Below are 18760 nucleotides of genomic sequence, written 5' to 3'. Positions count from 1 at the left end.
TTTCTTTATTCAATAGTAATTTGGATCATTTTTCATATGACTATAGATATAACTTTGATTTCGTCCTCTGAAAACTGTTCATATACTTTAACTATTTATCAATTGGGGAATGACTCTTATTTTTATAAATTTAACTCAGTTCTCTGTTATTTGAAAAATGAAGCCTGTATCAGAGAAACTTGCTGTAAAATTTTTTTGACATTACTTTACTGTCTATTGTACCTCTTATCAAAATGTAGTTTTCCAGATTATCTCTTTTAATTTGGGCTATTTTTGTTTTTGCTTTGTCTGAAATAATGACTGCTATCCCCAATTTTTTTCTTTTACACTGCAGCAGAAACATTTAAGATTCTACTCCAGCTGTTTTAACTCTCTGTGTGTCTTTTTCCATTTTAAGTGTGTCTTTTGTAAACCACATATTGTTGGATTCTAATTTCTAATCCATTCTGCTTCTGTTTTATGGTGAGTTCATCCCATTCACTTTCACAGTTATGATTACTAATTGTGTATTTCCCTCCATCCCATTTTCTTCTGTTTAGTCTTCTCTTTTTCTTTTTATCCTGTCTCTTCTTAAAAGTCAGTTTTGCTTCTGGCCTCTGCTTCCTGTAATCCAACCTCCCTTTTATCATTCCCTCTCCCCCTTTCTATTATCCCCTTCCTCTACTGGAATAGATTTCTATACACAAATTAATGTGTGTGTATATATATATAGTTTTTGAGTCAATTCTGATTAAAGTGAGGTTTAAGCATTGCCAATCACCCTTCATTTCCCCCTCCATTGGAAAATTTCATGCCTCCTTTATGTGAGAAAATTTCCCCCATTCTATCTCTCCCTTCTCCCAGTACATTCCTCTTTCTTACTTCTTTTTTTTTGGAGATCATCCCAACATAACTGACTCACATCCATACCCTCTATCTATGGAGATTACTTCTAACTGTCCTAATAATGATAAAGTTCTTATGAGTTACAAGAATCATCTTTCCATGTAGGAACGTAAACAGTTTAACCATATTGAATCCCTAATGACTTCTCTTTCATGTTTGTTTACCTTTTAATACTTTTCTTGAGCTTTGTGTCTGAATGTCAAATTTTCTATTCAGCTCTGGTCTTTTCATCAGGAATGCTTGAAAGTCCTCTATTTCATTAAAAATCTGTTTCCCCCCTGAAGCACTATATTTACTTTTGCTGGGTAGGTGATTCTTGGTTATAATCCTAGCTCCTTTGCCCTCTGGAATATCATTATTCCAAGACCTCTACTCCTTTAATATGGAAGCTACTAAATTTTCTGTAATCCTTACTATGGCTCTATGATATTTGAATGGTTTCTTTCTGGCTTGCTTACAATATTTTCTCCTTGATCTGTAAACTCTGGAATTTAGCCAATTCCTGGGAGTTTTCCTTTTGGGAACTCTTTCAGAAAGTGATTGGATTCTTGATATTTCTATTTTATTCTTTAGATCTAAGGTATTGGGGCAGTCTTCCTTTAGAATTTCTTGAAATACGTCAAGACTCTTTCTTTGATCATAGCTTTGAGGTCATCTAATAATTCTTAAATTATCTTCCTCTGATCTATTCTCAAGGTCAGTTGTTTTTCTGATGAGATATTTTACATTTTCTTCTATTTTTTCATTCTTTTGACTTTTTTGGGATGGCTTATGTAGTCATTAGCTTCCACTTGCCTGATTTTCATTTTTAAAAAATTATTTTCTTCAGTGAGATATTGTACCTCTTTTTCCATCTGGCTAATTCTGCTTTTTAAGGAGCTCTTTTCTTTAGTGATTTTCTGTGCCTCTTTTTTCATTAGGCCAACTGTGTTTTTCAAGGTGTTATTTTCTTTAGTATTTTTGGGTGCTTCTTTTATTTACCAATCTGTTAATTTTTTTTCATAATTTTCTTTCTTACTTTCATTTCTGTTCCCACTTTTTCCTCTACCACTCTAATCTCTCCCAGAAATTCTTCCTGTCCTTTGATCCAATCAGCATTTTTTCTTTTGAGGCTTTGCTTGTAGCTGTTTTCAGACTGTCATCTGCTTCTGAGTTTATGTCTTGGTCTTCCTTGACAACATGATAGTTTCTTATGATCAAGTTTTTGTTGTTGTTTCCTCATTTTTCAAACCTATTTCTTGACTTTGAACTTTATGCTAAAGTTGGCCTTTGCTTATCTTCGGTTAGGAAGGCCCTGTCCCAAATGTCAGGCTTTTTGTGCTGCTATTTTCAGAGCTCGTTCTGGGGGTTAGCAAGTTTTTAGTGCTTCTAAGGTAGTGTTACCCAGGGAGAGGCATGGTCATTGCTCTGGTCTTTCCCTAGGAAGGGGCCCTGATTCTTTACAGCCACAAGTGCTAGTGCTCCTCTCTGCCGTGCAATCAGGCTCCCTTGTGAGAGATCACAAACCCTCCTCCCTGCCATGGAACTGCAACTCAGACAGAATGTTTCTGGGTTGAGAGCTCCCCAAACTGCTGCTGTTACTGCTGTTATATACACATCTAAGGCCTGCTGCTGGTGCTGCCACTGTGTACACTCCAGACCAGCCACTATGCTGGTGTCATAGACTTTACCTGTCAACCTTCTAAGTTTCTTTTTAGGCTGGTAAAATGTTGCACCATGACCTTTTGTTGGCTCTACCACTCCAAAATTTGATCTGAGGTGTTATCTTAAAGTAGTTTGGAAGGAAATGTTGAAAGAGTTCAGCTGGGCTGCTGCCTCAAGTCCTGATACTTTCTAACACTTTTTGATTGTTAATTTTAATTTTTTGAAGGAAAGAATGGCAGATTAGATTAAGAACTCGGCCCAAAAGTGAAATAAATGGTTTACCTGATTAAGAAAAATTTAGGGAAAGTTGCCTAACCTAGAGGGTGGAGAAAGAAGACGACTATCCCAAAGTACCTCATTTGAAATGAAGTAGGATGTGAAAGAGGTTTGAACAGAGAAATGTTGAGGGTTAATAGGAAGAGTAATTTCATTCTGAATAGGATCTGGATCTCTCCTGCTCGCAAGAAAGGGTCTCTCACTGGGATTAACTCCATATAGTAACAAGAAATAAAATCTAAGGACATTCTAATTCGGGCAATTTTTTCTTCTTAGCAGAGGAGGAAATATGATTTTCCTGTAATCATAATTCTTTTTAGTTTTATAAGATTAAAGCTGAAATAAAAATCTGTAGGGCCCAAATTCTGGCCAAACTCCCTTCTAGTTTGTGACTGCTTTAGAATTAATACTGAAAGTAGTGTCATCTTATCGAAAAATAAAGTCTACTATTAGACTTCCTTTTGATCTAAAAACGGTTTAATGGAGTTAGAGATAAGTCCCACAGTTATATCAGTAAATGAATGACACATTGAGCATTTAACTACATAAACTAGAACCTTTAGAAAAGAAAAGCGAAGCTTGAAGACATTTGCTGATTTGCCTGTAGCCATCTGTGACATTTGGTTTGTTCTTGTAACTTCAGCCTCAGTTTCAGGACTCAAGATACTGCTTTCTCCCCACCTTTGATACTGTTCTCACAGTCAGGATACCGTGACTACCTAGTTCTAGTAACTTGATCAACTGCACCAAACTGTCATACTGGTCCAAATGTAACACGGAACTTTTTTTTTTTGAGGCAGTCAGGGGTTAAGTGACTTGCTCAGGGTCACACAGCTAGTAAGTGTCAAGTGTCTGAGGCTGAATTTGAACTCAGGTCCTCCTGTCTCCAGGGATGATGTTCTATTCACTGTGCCATGTAGCTGCCCCAATATAGCACTTTTAGTGAGAGAATAACAATGAAAGTAATGAGGACTTTTTACACATACTGTGACTATGGACAAGTGATTTAACTTCTCAATGTCCCTGAGACAACTCTCTAATACTCTAAGTTATAGATGAGTTGCTAATATCAGCATAAGTGAAGGGGATTCTCATACACAGGTATTGGCTTTAATACTCCCAACCCTCTATCAAAAGAAAGGTGTAAAATAAACAAAAAGACACCAAACCTGAACCTTTTTATAGATGTTTTAATATGGTCATTTTAAAGAACCATTTTTTAGTGTATACTGATTTTTCTTCCTTGTCAAAGGTCTCATTTTAGGTATATGTGCTAATATGTGAACATATTATACGGAACATGTTTCTGGTCTGAAATCTGGCCAACAATTGACTAACTTTCCTCTATCTTTTACAAAATGTGCCCGAAGAGTGGGACTTAAACACCAGATTGTATGTGATCTCGTCAATATGGACGTTCCCTCAGTCATGCAGATTTGACCCAGTCAGCTCCCCTCCACCCCATCCCACCTCTTCCAGTGTAAATCAGGACTAGCCCCTCCTACAAATTGATCTCAACAGGGAACCACCTCACTGCAGCCTGCTTGGTCTCTCCATTACCCTCTGTCATTATTAAGAATTGTAAAAACACGACTTTTTAGTAAGGCAGTGGGATCCTCAACAAGCAAAAAATCAAATCTCATAACGAAGAAACAGCCTCACTTCTTACCATCCACAAGATGGATCCAGACAACTGCTCAAACTGATGGGAGCCGCTCCACCGAGATTTTACTGTAGCCAGCCCGAAATCCCCTATTTTTACTGTGAGGTCTTCATGAAGAAATATATCTGAGGTGTCGTAAGTAAAAGAAGAACAATATCTACATTTTTAATAGTACAAACATCATAAAAAGTTGTAGATGGAAGGAATCTAACTTCTATAACTGTGAATATACTGGTGGTGTTTTTAAATAAGCATCACTTCTTATGACTTTCCTTGTTACCAAGTTTGCTTTAAAAATCATGAGTCCTTTATAAAACTACATGACCTCCTCCTAAGTTCCATATTCTCAATGCTAGGAATGAACTCTGAGTGGGTAAAAATCCATCCTCATTTTTTTTTTGGAAGGCCTACAACCATCCCAGAAAAGCTAACAAGGATGGCAAGATGACAACCTGCAGCACTTTAGTCAGAAACACCTGCCAATTAGGTGGGATGTCAAAGTACAAGAAGTTAAGGTGACAGAAATACTGTCCCACTTCATGTATTAAGTGATTTTATATCTGCAGGCTATCACTGAGCAGGCCAAGAAGGACCTTAAAGTCCTAGAAACTCTGACTTATCTTCAAGTAAATTTGCTGGTGAAACAAAACTAAAAAGTTGCTAACAGAGAACTCTGGCAGATGCTAGTCTTGTGCTTAGTCATTCAAAAAACCAAAAGGTTTTGATAGTAGTTCCTCAAAGTAAAAGTCATGGTTGAATCCCAATCAATACCTTTCACCTTAGAATTGTGAAATTTAACATGCAAATTTTTATACAAGAGGAGGAAGCTTTTATATTCCGCAGTCACATTTGTTTGTTTGTTTTTTTCCCCTTTGGTGAGGCAATTGGGGTTAAGTGACTTTGCCCAGGGTCACACAGCTAGTAAGTGTCGAGTGTCTGAGGCCGGATTTGAACTCAGGTCCTCCCGAATCCAGGGCCGGTGCTCTATCCACTGTGCCACCTAGCTGCCCCTGCAGTCACATTTCTGAAAGGATACTATTACTCTTGAGGTCTCTGTGGATGATTGACTTGGCATGTAAGTAACTGGAAAAAGAAACAACAAACCAAATTTATTTTAGTTTGAGGAGCGTGACTAAAATTTCTGACTTCAAAATTTATAGTATACACTTAAATCATGAAATAAATATAAATTATCATAGACAGAAAGTTACATTGTATTGGTCTTTAGATACGATGAAAACTAAAATTTGCCACTAAGCAATTTAAGATTAGTGAACACTGCACCTTTATAGTACTGTCAACACCATATGGTTTTCCATAAAAATACTCTTCCAGCTTTATCTATGACTCTCAAATATGAATCCTCTACTGCAGCCAAATCATTCTATTCCTTGTTTATTGAATATGCCTTGAGGGTTTTTTTTCTTTTTTTACTATTTCCCCTCTTCTAAGAATGCCCTCTTTGACCTCTTTCTCCACCTAACCAAATCCAACCTATTCTTAAAAACCTCCCAAATTCTACCTCTCTGTCGAGTTTTCCCATTACTAGGCCAGGTGGGAGAGATCTTTCTTTCCTTTAAACTCCTAGAGAGCATAACTGTCAAACCACTGATTTGTTATTTACAACCAATGGGAAAAGACAATAAATTAGTTTCTCGGCATATTTATCTTGTGTCATTTTAATTAGATAGCAAGTTCCAAAAGGGTCAGCAATGAATGTCCTTAAATAACTTCCACAACTGCAAAGATCAGATTTCACATATGAACAGTCATGGTAGCTATTCTGAAGTCAAATGATGGTACACAGGTTTTAATGTTATCCCATAATCCAATTTCAGCTTTGTAAAAAGGAAGGAGAATTGTTCATTCTTAATTTTCTATTTGGAAGGAGTGCTCCAAATTGGACAGAGAACTGGCATAAGAGCCAGAAAGGTCTGGGTCTGAGTCCTAACTGAGACATACTGGCCTGTGACCCTGGCAACTCCTCAAGGCTTTCTAAGCTGGTGGTCTGCATGGTCTGAAAGGAATTTAGGAATTTCCTCATTTGGATTGGCCAGAACCATCAAAATCTGTCTGTCTGTCTGTCTGTCTGTCTCCCCAATCCCCCTTTATATATATATATATATATATATATATACACACACACACACACACACATATATATACATATATATATACATATATAAAATTTTTTTTCAAGTGAGGCAATTGGGGTTAAGTGACTTGCCCAGGGTCACACAGCTAGTAAATGTTAAGTGTCTGAGGCTGGATTTGAACTCAGGTACTCCTGACTCCAGGGCTGGTGCTCTATCCACTGCGCCATCTAGCTGCTCCCCCCCTTTATATATTACAAAACTCTTCAGTGGACATTCATTATTTCTAGAACAGAAAGCCTACAATTCTTTATCCAATTGTATCACCTACAGGTTAAGTAGCTTACTAGGAAATATCTGAGGCAGGGTTTTTTCTTAGGCCTTCCTGTCTCCAAGTCTAGCACTTTCCAGTGAGGAAACTCCCTATACTAATACAAGCAGACATTTGCTTGGCAGATTATAAGAGTTGCCTTGGGGACTAAGAAGTGATTTATCAAGGGCCATACAGCCAGATGTATCAAAGATGTGGAATCTGACCCTGAGTCTTTCTGAGGGTGAGGCCAACTTTCTATCCACTCTGACTTCTAACTACCTTATGTTAATATCTGTTTATGCATACTATCAATACAGGTAAGAAAGACAAGGCTCCCAGTTTCATGGCTACAGACTACACATCTGACTTTGTCCAGCTATTCTTCAAATAGGCATTTTAAGTCCACATCAATTATTCTAGTATCTTCCTTGGCCCCTACTATAATGCTTTTTATATAGTACAAGTACTTAAGAGTCTTGAACGAAAACTTGGACATCACAAATGAAAGCTCTTAGTGGGGTGCTAAGAAGCTTTTGGAAGCCAGGGTAGGTCAGTGGATTTTAGTTCCACCCTACCGTGTCAGCACAGCTGGTCCCAAAGCTGCAACAGTGTAACCACATCTTGCTACCTCATTCCAAAAAAAAAAAAAAAAAGGTATTTCTATTTTAAACCCCCTATTTCTAGAGGATAGCTGCTATCCATGCTGGAAAATAGGAAATATGCCTATACCTAGCTTCTAGTAATAACTCAAAATGCCTCCAAACTCAGGTCACTTGTATTGAGGATGAACATGTTATGCTAGTACTAAACACGGGTTGAGTCAAGCCTCTGGGGACCTGTTCATCAGGTATTTACATATACAGATACTGGACCCCATTTCTCTTTTTCCTTGGTGCTTGGGAGTGAACTTACATGGCCATCTAAAGGTATTACACATCCCTATCACATGGCTGCCAAATACCTACATTCTTCTCTTATAGTCTCTGATTCAGAATTGCCAGATGCCTAGATGAAAATCCGGACCCTCAACAATCTTTACTTTCTTCTCCCTTATCTATGACAGCCCTACCCTTACTGAGTCCCTCTTCTGATTTTCCCTTCCAAACTACTATGACTTCTCAGACCTCCCATGTCATCATCAACAAACTTCTCTTTATTTTCCTTCTCTAACACTCTGTCCATCTTCTTTAATTCACAGAAACCTGACTTCCCTTCCTGTCACACTAGGCCAGGAAGAACAGGCATACTCCTCAATTCTCAGTGTTCTTTCCAGACCTAAAGTAGTTTCCTCAGCTGCTCTCTCTAAGCATGGATGTTTGTCCAACCATCTATATTGACCTATCTAGGTCCTAGTTGTAGTCATCTACTGGCCCCCAAGTCATTTTCCCTATTTTTCCCCCTAAAATAATTGAATATGTTCCCTCCAATTACATGTAAGAAGTTTTAATATTCTTTTTTCAAATTCTGAGTTCTGTATTCTTGCTCTCCGTTTTCTCCCCACCTGGAGAAGGCAAGCAATTTGATATAGGTCATACATGTGTAGTCATGCAAAACACATGTCCACATAAGTCATACTATAAAAAAACCCCCAAAAAACCATATAAGAAAAAAAAGAAAAAATATCTGATTTGCATTCAGGGTCCATCAGTTCTTTCTCTGAAGATGGATAGCACCTTTCATCATAAGTCCTTCAGAACTGCCTTGGATCACTGCATTGCTAAGAATAGCTAAGTTATTCACAGCAGATCATTATACAATATTGCTGTTACTGTGTACAATGTTCTCCTAGTTCTGCTCATTTCACTGTGTTTCAGTTCATGTAAGTCTTTCCAGGTTTTTTTCTGAGAGCATCCTGCTCATTATTTCTTATAGTACAATAGCATTCTATCACCATCGTATGTAACAACTTGTTAATCCACCCCCCAATTAATGGGGATCTCCTCAATTTCCAATTCTTTGCTGCTATAAATATTTTGGGGGGTGTGTGTGTGTAGACAGATAGATAGGTTCTATATGTATGTATATAACAAAAAGGAAAAGGACACACACATATGTCCTTTTCCTTTTTGTTTTTTATCTCCTTTATTTCCCCTATTTTCTTGAGTTTAGTATAGTCCTTTTCTTTCCAAGCTTTGTTCTCAGCTGGAGATTTCAATATACATATCTGATATCTAGCAAACACTTTAACTCTTATGATCCTTTAGGCTACAGACAGGAATGATTTATATCTTATGTGTTCTATCATGATTATCCAGTACTATGAAATTCCTTTCTTTCATCACAACTTTCCATTGTTCCATCCTCCATATGCCTCGCTCCAGCTAATCCTATGCACCCCCCCCCCCGCCCACCCGGGCAGGGACAATGAGGGTTAAGTGACTTGCCCAGGGTCACACATCTAGTAAGTGTCAAGTGTCTGAGGCCACATTTGAACTCAGGTCCTCCTGAATCCAGGGCTGGTGCTTTATCTACTGCGCCACCTAGCTGCCCCAATCCTATGCTTTAACTTTACTGAAAGCCTCCACAGTTATGCCACCCCCTCTGAACTGGCCTCACTTTCCTCCCTTCTAAGCCTCAACTCTGAAGTTAACCACTATCAAGCTAATTAAAATCATACAATATCACCTACCCTTGAATCTACTGCTCCTTTGCTCTAGTGTCACTCATGTCTTGCTAAATCCAAACACAAGGTTATCCCTACCTCCTGCCTTCTCCATTCCTATTCTTATATGATGCTGAATGCCACTGGAAGAAGTCACAAAATCATGTTAACTATTCCACTACAAATGACTTCAATTATACTGGATCTCACTGCTGCACGGTCATCTTTTTGTTCTCAGATTCATTCTCTAATGAGTTCCTTACAACAGCTGTTCCAAAATTTATCATCAGTCCTCAAGTCTCCTTACACAATGCCCTTACTCTCTCCCTTCTCAGCAGAGGTTGGTCCTTCTTGCTTTCCTGAGAAAATAGAGGGCATGTTAGTTTTAAGTTCTCCACCAATATCTACTTTAAAACCTCTCAATAGCACGTCCCATACTCTCTTTCTTGGTTCTAGTCTTTGAGGAAGAGGTAGCTCTTTTTGCCAAGGGCAACTGCTTAGTTGGTTGCATTTGACATCAATGCCTGAACATCTCTGGTAGCTTACCCCTTTAATCATTCCTCTTCTTATCTTCAAACTCCTCATTTACCAGTTCTTTTCTTGCTATGTATAAACATACCCAAGTCTCTCTCCAAAAGTCTTCACTTGATCCTGACATCCCCCTCAAGATATTGTGTTATATCTTTCCTCCTTTTAACAGCAAACTCCTAGAAAGAGCTGTTTGTACTCACTGGTTCTACATCCTCATCTCTTCAATCCCCCTTGAAATCTGATTTCCAAACCATCACTTGATGGTAACTGTTCTCTCCCAGGTTACTACCAAACTCTTATTTATTAAATCCTTTCTGAGTCCCCATTCTTCTTCCTCCTCTGCAGCTTTTATCACTGCCAACAGCTCTCTCTCCTTCCTAAACTTTCACTGACATTGTTTTCTGCTGGTTCTTCTCTTCACTCTTTCATTTCCGTCTTCTGTCCTGAATCAACTTTAAAAATCTTCCTCATTGATCTCTTTCTTCTAGTCTCTCTGATATCTATCTTTTATATAGCTGTTGAAAAAAATCTTTCTATAGCACAAGCACATCTCATAATGTCACTCTCTTAATCAACAATTTTCGGTGGCTCCCTATTGTCTCCAGGAAAAAAATATAAATCCCTCAGTGTAGCAGTTAAATCCCTTTACCTCAATCTGTCCTACCTTTCCAGATTGATTTCACATTACTTCTTATTCATATATTCAATACTCCAGCCAAACTGGCATTCTTCCTGCTTCACAAATTGGCATTTCATCTGCCACATGCCACCTGAATGTATGAAATACACTTACTCCAGATCCCTGCCTTGTAGAATCCTTAGATTCCTTCAAGGCTCAAATGAGGTACCACCCACTGTGGGTGAACTCTTTGCCGATTGCCTTAGTTTTTGGTGTTTTTTACCTCCTCAAATTAGCTTATACCAACTTACCTGTATTGTGAATGCTGTATACTCCCCAGGAAAATGTAAGCTTCTTATAGGGCCTGGTTTTCATCTTGTTCTTTACCTCAAGCACTTAGCACAGTACCTTGGCATGTAATAAATGTTTGGTGAATTCACTTGAATGTAGGATACTCCTCTTGTGTTCCCTGTTCTCTCCAAATGGTCACCTATTCATTCAGGCCTTACTTTTAGTTAAGTGAGCAACTCATTTACATATCTAAATTAAGAATATGCCTGGCAAACCTAGAGTCATTTTTAGTTACTTTCTGAAATTCATGCTTGGCTGACAACCAGCAGTGGGCTACGTGACAGAAGATGTTCCTTGTTTCGCCTTTTGGTGAATCCCTTGTTCCCTTCCATCCAAGCTTTAATACTCCTTTTTTTTGGGTCACACAATAAAATACACATTTTTCATCCTCAAATTGACCTCTATCATTATAGTCTAACATAAATTTTACAAGCCCTCATTTATAGGGACAAGTCAGAGTCATTTGGTATCACTATCCATTACTCTTTTTTTGGGGGTGTGTGTGTGTGTGTGTGTGAGGCAATTGGGGTTAAGTGACTTGCCCAGGGTCACACAGCTAGTAAGTGTTAAGTGTCTGAGGCTGGATTTGAACTCAGGTCCTCCTGATTCCAGGGCCGGTGCTCTATCCACTGTGCCACCTAGCTGCCCCACTATCAGTTACAAAGTCCTAACCTTTGCCATTCCCTCAAAGGCAGGAGACTTCTGAGTGTCTCCTGATGCTCTATCCCACTCTCTCCATTCTTTTGGCCAACTATGAAGTTCTGAATCTTTTTTCCCCTCCACTAAAATGTTAATTTTTGATCTTGATGTTTAAGCTTGATAAATGTTTAAAATATAAGTTCTTTGTCAATAGCATCATCTATTTTGTATTCGGATACCTGGCCATCTATTAGGTGTGTTTAATAAATTTTGTTCAGCTGAACTGAATTTCTGAATCTTACCATTTTTATAACTATACCAAACTGTTCAGGTAAATCTTTGGACAGTGTGTAGCAAGAATTTTTTTAGTAGTTTAACCAGCAGTTTAAATGACATGTTTAATATTGGCTGTGACTTAGGATCTTATTGGTATATTAGTCATTTATCTGAACCTTGATGTAATATGGTCTGTAAAATTCCCTTGAATACTTAGAGGAATTCAGAATTAGGTCCATTTTTACATATGTGATAAGAACCATGCATAGAATTTTAAGATTTCAGACCTGAAAGGGACCTTAGAGATTACTTAGGTTCAGCAAAGTTAAATGACCTTCCTAAGGTAGTCTGTGGCCAGTGCTGACAGACAATTCCATGTTTAATAATATTAGTAGACAGGCTGTGTAGGTTTTTTTTTAATCTTTAAATGAAAGAATAAAAACACACTTAAGTACTTATTATTTGCCAGCCTTAGATTAAAGGTTCTCTAATTTCAATATTTAGAATATCGATTCCTTTTAATCAATAGAACCTATAGTTATAATGGCAACAGGATGTAGAGGGAAATGGCATAGATTGGAGAGATCTAACTATGATTGTGCAAAGACTGAAAAGTGGTCCTTGGATGTGAGAAAGTTTGGAACTCATTTTGTAGGTTAATTGTTAATAGCTGACAAGTATCTTCTGAGTGCCCTCTAGATATAAAGAACTACTAGGAATTGGGGGGCAGAGGGGAAGCATAGTAGAGCAGGAAGAGGAAAGATGACAGGAAATAAAAGAATAAGGTACATTCTCTTCCCTCAAGGAGTTATTAACCTAATGGGAAACTATTTGTAGAAAAATCTGAATTTAATGAACACCCCTCCCCTTTCCATATACAAGGAAGAGAAAAAGAGGATCATATTTGAAAATATCATTATCTATTACATATATCTTTTTTTAAAGTATAAAATAAAGTCAGAGCTAGCCTATTTGTGGTTCCTTCTGAACTTCCTTCAGTCTTCATCTGTGCATTTAAAAAATTGCTTCAAAGATCTTATTTCTTGTGTCTGTCAACACTATTACAAGTTCTTCTCTTCCCTCCCTTTTCCTCACCCTAAATAATAATAAACACACAATCCTTGTAACAAGCTTAGTTAAGAAAAATAAATCCACATATTCTCCCAAAATATATGTTTAACTCTGCACTTTGGAGCCATCACCCCTGGCAGGAGATAAAGGAGTTGACTGGAAGAATCACTAGAAAACAAATAGATCAGAGAAACAAAGCTCTGGTGCAGATAATAAAACACATATAAGATCTTATCTTTATTTAACAGTGGGTCCTTTGAATTGCCAAAAATCTAGGCAAGGTGATAGGGACATAATAGAAGAAATAGCTCTGGTGATTTACCATCTCACCATATAATTAGAGTTAATGCAATGAAGATAAAACACTGAAAACATAATATCCCACCTTAGCAAAAGGCAAGACAATGAAGCTTAAGTAAACACTTTATAACTCGTAGTTCACAAATACCATTATAGGGCTATCATCTTTCAAGCCAACTGCAGATCGCTGCACGCTGAAATGTCAGTTCAGTAGAAGATTCTGCATAGTCCATCAAGGCTTTAATGGTAGTTGACCGATATCAAAGTCAGACCTTGACTCAGACTGCTATATAAACACACTGTTACCCTAATTTAAAAATGTATTGGTATACTTTGCCAATTATCTATCTATAGCTTCCAAGGTGTTATACTTTGGCTTACTTAAGACTTCTCGTTTAAGCTTTTGGTTTTAAAATATCCATTTAACTCAACCCTTTGATTTTTAAACTTTATTTGATTTTAAAATTATACATAATCTTTCAGATTATGACAGGTTCCTATTCTATTCTTCCAATAGTTTCTTTTTTTCTTTTCTTTTCTTTTTGTGAGGCAATGGGGGTTAAGTGACTTGCCCAGGGTCACAGAGCTAGTAAATGTTAAGTGTCTGAGGCCAGATTTGAACTCAGGTACTCCTGACTCCAGGGCTGGTGCTCTATCCACTGCGCCACCTAGCTGCCCCCCCAATAGTTTCTTAAAAGAACTCAGTCTTTCCAATTAGTGAAGTAAGCAAAAATCGATAGATCCCTACACCTTTATATATCTACAAGGATTACCAGGGTAGAGATTTATGTTTTGGCTTTTTATTAATCAACATTGTTATGTATACTTAGAAAAACTGGTTTTATGTGAGAACAAAAAATAAAAATGACCAAGCCTGACCCTGGAGCAGATTAGAAAAAACGTACTTCCCTGTCTTCTTTGTGGAGGTGGAGGACCACAGTGCGGAATACTGAATGTACTATCAGACACAGCTGATATGTTGGCTGATTCTGCATAACTCTCCCCTTTTCCTTTTAAAATCTTTGTTAAGGGTAGGGCACCCTTGGGAAAAAAGTTATGTAAGCACAAGTCTGGCATCAGTAACAATAAAGAAAAACCTGTTTGAAAGGATAACATTATTAAATTAATTTAAAATACTTAAGAATTTTAAGCACTGCATACCTTCAAGCAAATGATTTTAGTTTTTGAATTTTTAACCTTAGAATTTAAAACCCTGCTCACTTCATATAACTCACAGCTATGTTTTCAGAAGTTAGTTTGTATTTTCAAATGAAAATCTGTTACTGTAAAAGATTATAAGAATGAAGACATAACTATTATAGGGGACTATTGTCACTACTGTACCTAAATTAAGAGCATATGAGATTAAATACTACAATACTTGACTCAACAACTTGAAGTGCTGGTCAAATCATTTGGCTAAAAATAAATGCTTCTAGTCCAAGTATCTGAAGTGCACTTAAATGTTCTTTCAAAATTAATTCAAAGAGTTTTAACAGGGAAATACTTACTCCATGCCTTGTGCCGTTTGCCGTGCAATATCTATTAGCTTGATCATCTCAAATTTGGTCTCAATGATATGTAGATGGTGATATAAACTGGAGCCTTCACACCACTGTGTAACAATGGCCAACTGTGGTTTTGTTGAATAGCCCATAAAGAGTAGGATATTCACATGTCGTGTTTTCCTGCAAAAATTAAGATTCAGTTGAATTGAATTCAGTGAACATTTAATGAACCCCTAATATATGCCAGGCCCTGTGCTAGCACTATTAAAATAAAAACAAAATAGTCCTGGTCTTCAAAGAGCTTATATCCATCGGGGATCAGAGGGGAGGGTAGGCAGAAGGGGAAAACACCATGTACAGAGATAAATAAATATAAAACATACAAAGCAAATACAAAATAATGTTTCTAATGGGAAGAGCATTAACAACTGGGGATATCACAAAGATGAGTACTTCAAAGTTATATCTGAACTTTGGGTGTAACAGTATAAGAGGATATTGAAGAAACTATTCTGCCTTTCTTTTCACTGGGCTAAGTACTCCTAGTTTTTTCAACAATCCTTCCTGGCTACAACTTCTGTATCTGAATTCTGATTGCCCTTCCCTGCACATACTCTGGTTTGTCACTGTCCCTCCTACAATGTGATGTGCAGATTTGAGTATGACATTCAAAATAGGTTTGCTCAGCAAGCAGACAATTTCCTGTCACCTGGACACCTTTTTTGGTAGCCATTAGATTGCTGAAAATGGTTAAATATGCAACCTACTCAGAAAAACATTTCTGTTTCTACATCTTTTGCTAACTGAAAATTCAATCTAACTCAATTAGATGAAATACTGACTAAATACTTTCAACGTGCAATGCACTGTACTAGGCAGGTACTGAGGATACAAAGAAAATATTAGAAGACTTGACCTCATGAAGCTTATATTCTATTGTATGTGAGGCCTATGATGCAGATATATCATCAACAGTGATAAGTATAATCAAAGCTAGGGAGTGACAAGGGTAAAGAAAAGATCAAAGAATTCTGGTAATATGTAAGGAGGAGAAAGCATTTAAATAGCAGAGGGAAATAAAGGAAAGCTTCCAAAAAGGTAGGTCCCGAGCTAAGCCTTGAAGGAAGATGAGGATTCTGAATGGCAATGTTGGGGAACAAGTACATTCCAAGTATGAAGATGGCTTTTGTAAATGTAGGAAGGCAGATGTAATGTTTTGAGTTCTCGGGGATGGCTGGGTGTTCCGGTTTGGTTGGGAAAATATGAAATGGTTCACAAGCTCATGGATCACTGAATTCATCCCATTCAGATCCTTGCAGGTTAAATGACTTGCCCAAGGCCACACAAAAAAAGATTCAAACCTGGATTTCTTAACTCAAAAGCCCATTCCCTTTCCATGGTTCCAAGTCGGAAATGAAGAATGAAGACAGATAGTAAAGGGCCCTGGATGTCAGGCCAAGTTTCTATTTTATTCTAACATCAATAGCAAGAATTTATATAGCACTTTAAGGTTTGCAAAGTCCTTTACAAATATGATCTCATATGATCCTCCCAACAGCCTTGTGAGGGAGGTGCTATTTTCATCCCCATTTTATAGATTAGGAAACTGGAGCAGAGAAAAATGAATTGACTTGCCCAGGGCCTCACAACAAATAAGTGTCTGAGGCTGTATCTAATATCTCAGGTCTTCCTGATTCCAGGTCTGGTGCTCTATACACTACACCAGGGCTTCTTAAACATTTTGAACTCGTGACCCCTTTTTGCCTGAGACATTTTTACATGACACTAGGTATACAGGTATACATAACCTTGTACTGCTGCCAAATTTTTTGCGACCCCCCCCATTCAGTTATGCGAACCCCTATGGGGTCACAACCCACAATTTAAGAAGCTAGACACTATACCACCTAGGAAGCCTAAAGGCTACAGCCCCTCTACTTGTGCCCTTGATCACATCCCCTCTCCCTTTCTCCAGGAGCTTACCCCTTGGATAGCTGATCTCCCCAATTTTCAAATTTTCTGTATCCACCAGTTTATTTCCTATACCCCACAAACAAGCCCAGGTCAACCACATCTATAAAAAAACCCGTAACTTATCCACGTTGTCCCTCTAGCTCCCATCCTCTATCTTGTTTGTTTTTCATAGCTGCATTCCTAGAAAACACTATCCATACTTGGTTTGGCTTTTAAAGCCTTTCCTATCTTTCTAGTTTTCTTATACCTTACCTCCTTCCCTACGATCTACCATCTAGTGACGCATTTCCTTACTGTTCCTCAAAAAAAGACTCTCTCCCAACTATGCATTTTTAATTGTCCTCCATGCCTGGAGTGTTCTCCTTGGAATCCCTGTTCAAATCCATCTTCTGTAGAAGGCTCTTCCTAGGCCTCACAGATGTTAGGCTGTCTTTAGTAAGATCTTCTCTTCTGTATGTATTTGATCTTCACCTAGCTCTTTAAATGTAGTTTCCCCATTAGGATGTAAGCTTCTTTATGACACCATATAACCCAGCACAGTGTCCAGCACATAGTAAGTACTGCATTCCTTTATTCAAACCTCTCTCACATCCTAGGCTTGCAGGACTGACACCATCATCACCTTGCTCAAGAGCTTTAAGTGCTTTCCATTGCCTCTAGGATAACATACAAACATTCTATTTGGTACTTAAAGGCCCTTCATGATCTGGCTCGTCTGTCTTTCCATACTGATCAAACAGGATTTTGTCCCATATAACCTATATTCCAGCCAGACTGGCCCACCAGCTGTTGCTCCTCCACAACATTTCATCTTCTATGACTCAGAACCTCTGTCCAAAGGCTGGAATGGTCTCCTCTTCATCATTTCCACTTCTGGAGTCCCTACCTCCCTGATTTCAAGAGGTCTTTCCTGATTCTCCCAGTGTTAGTATTCCCCTGTCCCCACTGCCATTCCTTTGTCATTTTCCCCACATGCCTTGTGATGACTTATCTGTGTGCATGCTGTAGCCCTACAGTAAAATGCTAGTTCCTTGGGGGCGACAATCTCATTCTCTCTGTATCTAAGCATGATGCTTGGCATACAGCAGACACTTCATAAGTGCGTTTCAAAGCAAACGGAAATGAAGTGAATTTGAGCAGGGAAGTGATGCAGTCAGACCTGTGCTTTGGAAAGAGGATTTGGGTGATGATGTGAAGAATGGACCAGAGAAGGAAAGAGAAGAGGGGTGTCCGGGTGAATGATTCAGCAGTACAGAGGAGGGGTGAGAGGGACCTGGACTAGAGTGGGGAACTGCATGGAGGTGCTGTGGAGGCAGATTGACGAGACCTGTGACCAACTGACTGGAGTGGACTATAGGAGGGGTGAGAGTCTTGAGCGTCTGAAAGCTGGTGACTGGGAGGACAGGGTCACTTTTCAAGAGAACAGTTAAGTGTGGAGGAAGGATGAGTAGGGCTGGGGAGAAAGCATTCAGTGGGGGATCTCCTGAGTCTGGGATGCCTGGGGCACACCCAGCCAGCTGGAGAGCCAGAGAGGGCTTCGGAGGACTGGGGTGCAGAAGAAAGCTTATCAGAGCTGAGCATCTAGAACTGGGAGGAGTAATCTGTGTAGAGATGATAAATGAATCTGTGGGAATGGATGAGCTCACCAAAGAATAAAGTGCACTGAGAAAAGAGAAGAGGGCTCAGTACTGAGGCTTGGGGACTCCTAGGCTCAGGGAACAGGAATAATCACAAAGCCAATAAAAAAATGGAAAACACATCATGACAAACATCTTAATTCCCTGGAAAATAATGTATATGATGCTCACCTGAGCACTCCTACTTCATTTTTGAAGGCCTGTAACTGCTGAGGTGTGGGTGCTGTCACATTCAACATTTTCACAGCTACATCACCTAGAAGATAATTGTCACCCCAAGAGAAAAGCATTTTTAAAAAAAGATGAAAAAAAAAAAAGAATGGTTGGGCATTTTCATCAGTCACTATTCCCCTGCTAAAATCTACACCACTAGGAAAT

General features: G+C 38.4%; 1 protein-coding gene across 2 annotated transcripts in view; it reads right to left on the bottom strand.

The window, feature by feature from the left end:
- Positions 1–18760, bottom strand: part of BRAF (B-Raf proto-oncogene, serine/threonine kinase) — a 153044-nt gene that overhangs the window by 25499 nt on the left and 108785 nt on the right. For both annotated transcript variants that reach the window (XM_043965648.1, XM_043965649.1), the window contains 4 exons: positions 18554–18638; positions 14775–14951; positions 5505–5551; positions 4475–4593 (listed from right to left, as the gene is read on the bottom strand). In XM_043965648.1, coding sequence (XP_043821583.1) covers positions 4475–4593; positions 5505–5551; positions 14775–14951; positions 18554–18638 — 428 coding nt within the window. The remainder of the gene's footprint in view (positions 1–4474; positions 4594–5504; positions 5552–14774; positions 14952–18553; positions 18639–18760) is intronic.

The sequence above is a fragment of the Dromiciops gliroides genome, chromosome 5, assembly GCF_019393635.1.
Source record: "Dromiciops gliroides isolate mDroGli1 chromosome 5, mDroGli1.pri, whole genome shotgun sequence".
Classification (NCBI taxonomy): Eukaryota; Metazoa; Chordata; class Mammalia; order Microbiotheria; family Microbiotheriidae; genus Dromiciops; species Dromiciops gliroides.
Note: the sequence above shows the minus strand (reverse complement) of the source record. Positions and strands in the feature narration are given on the sequence as shown.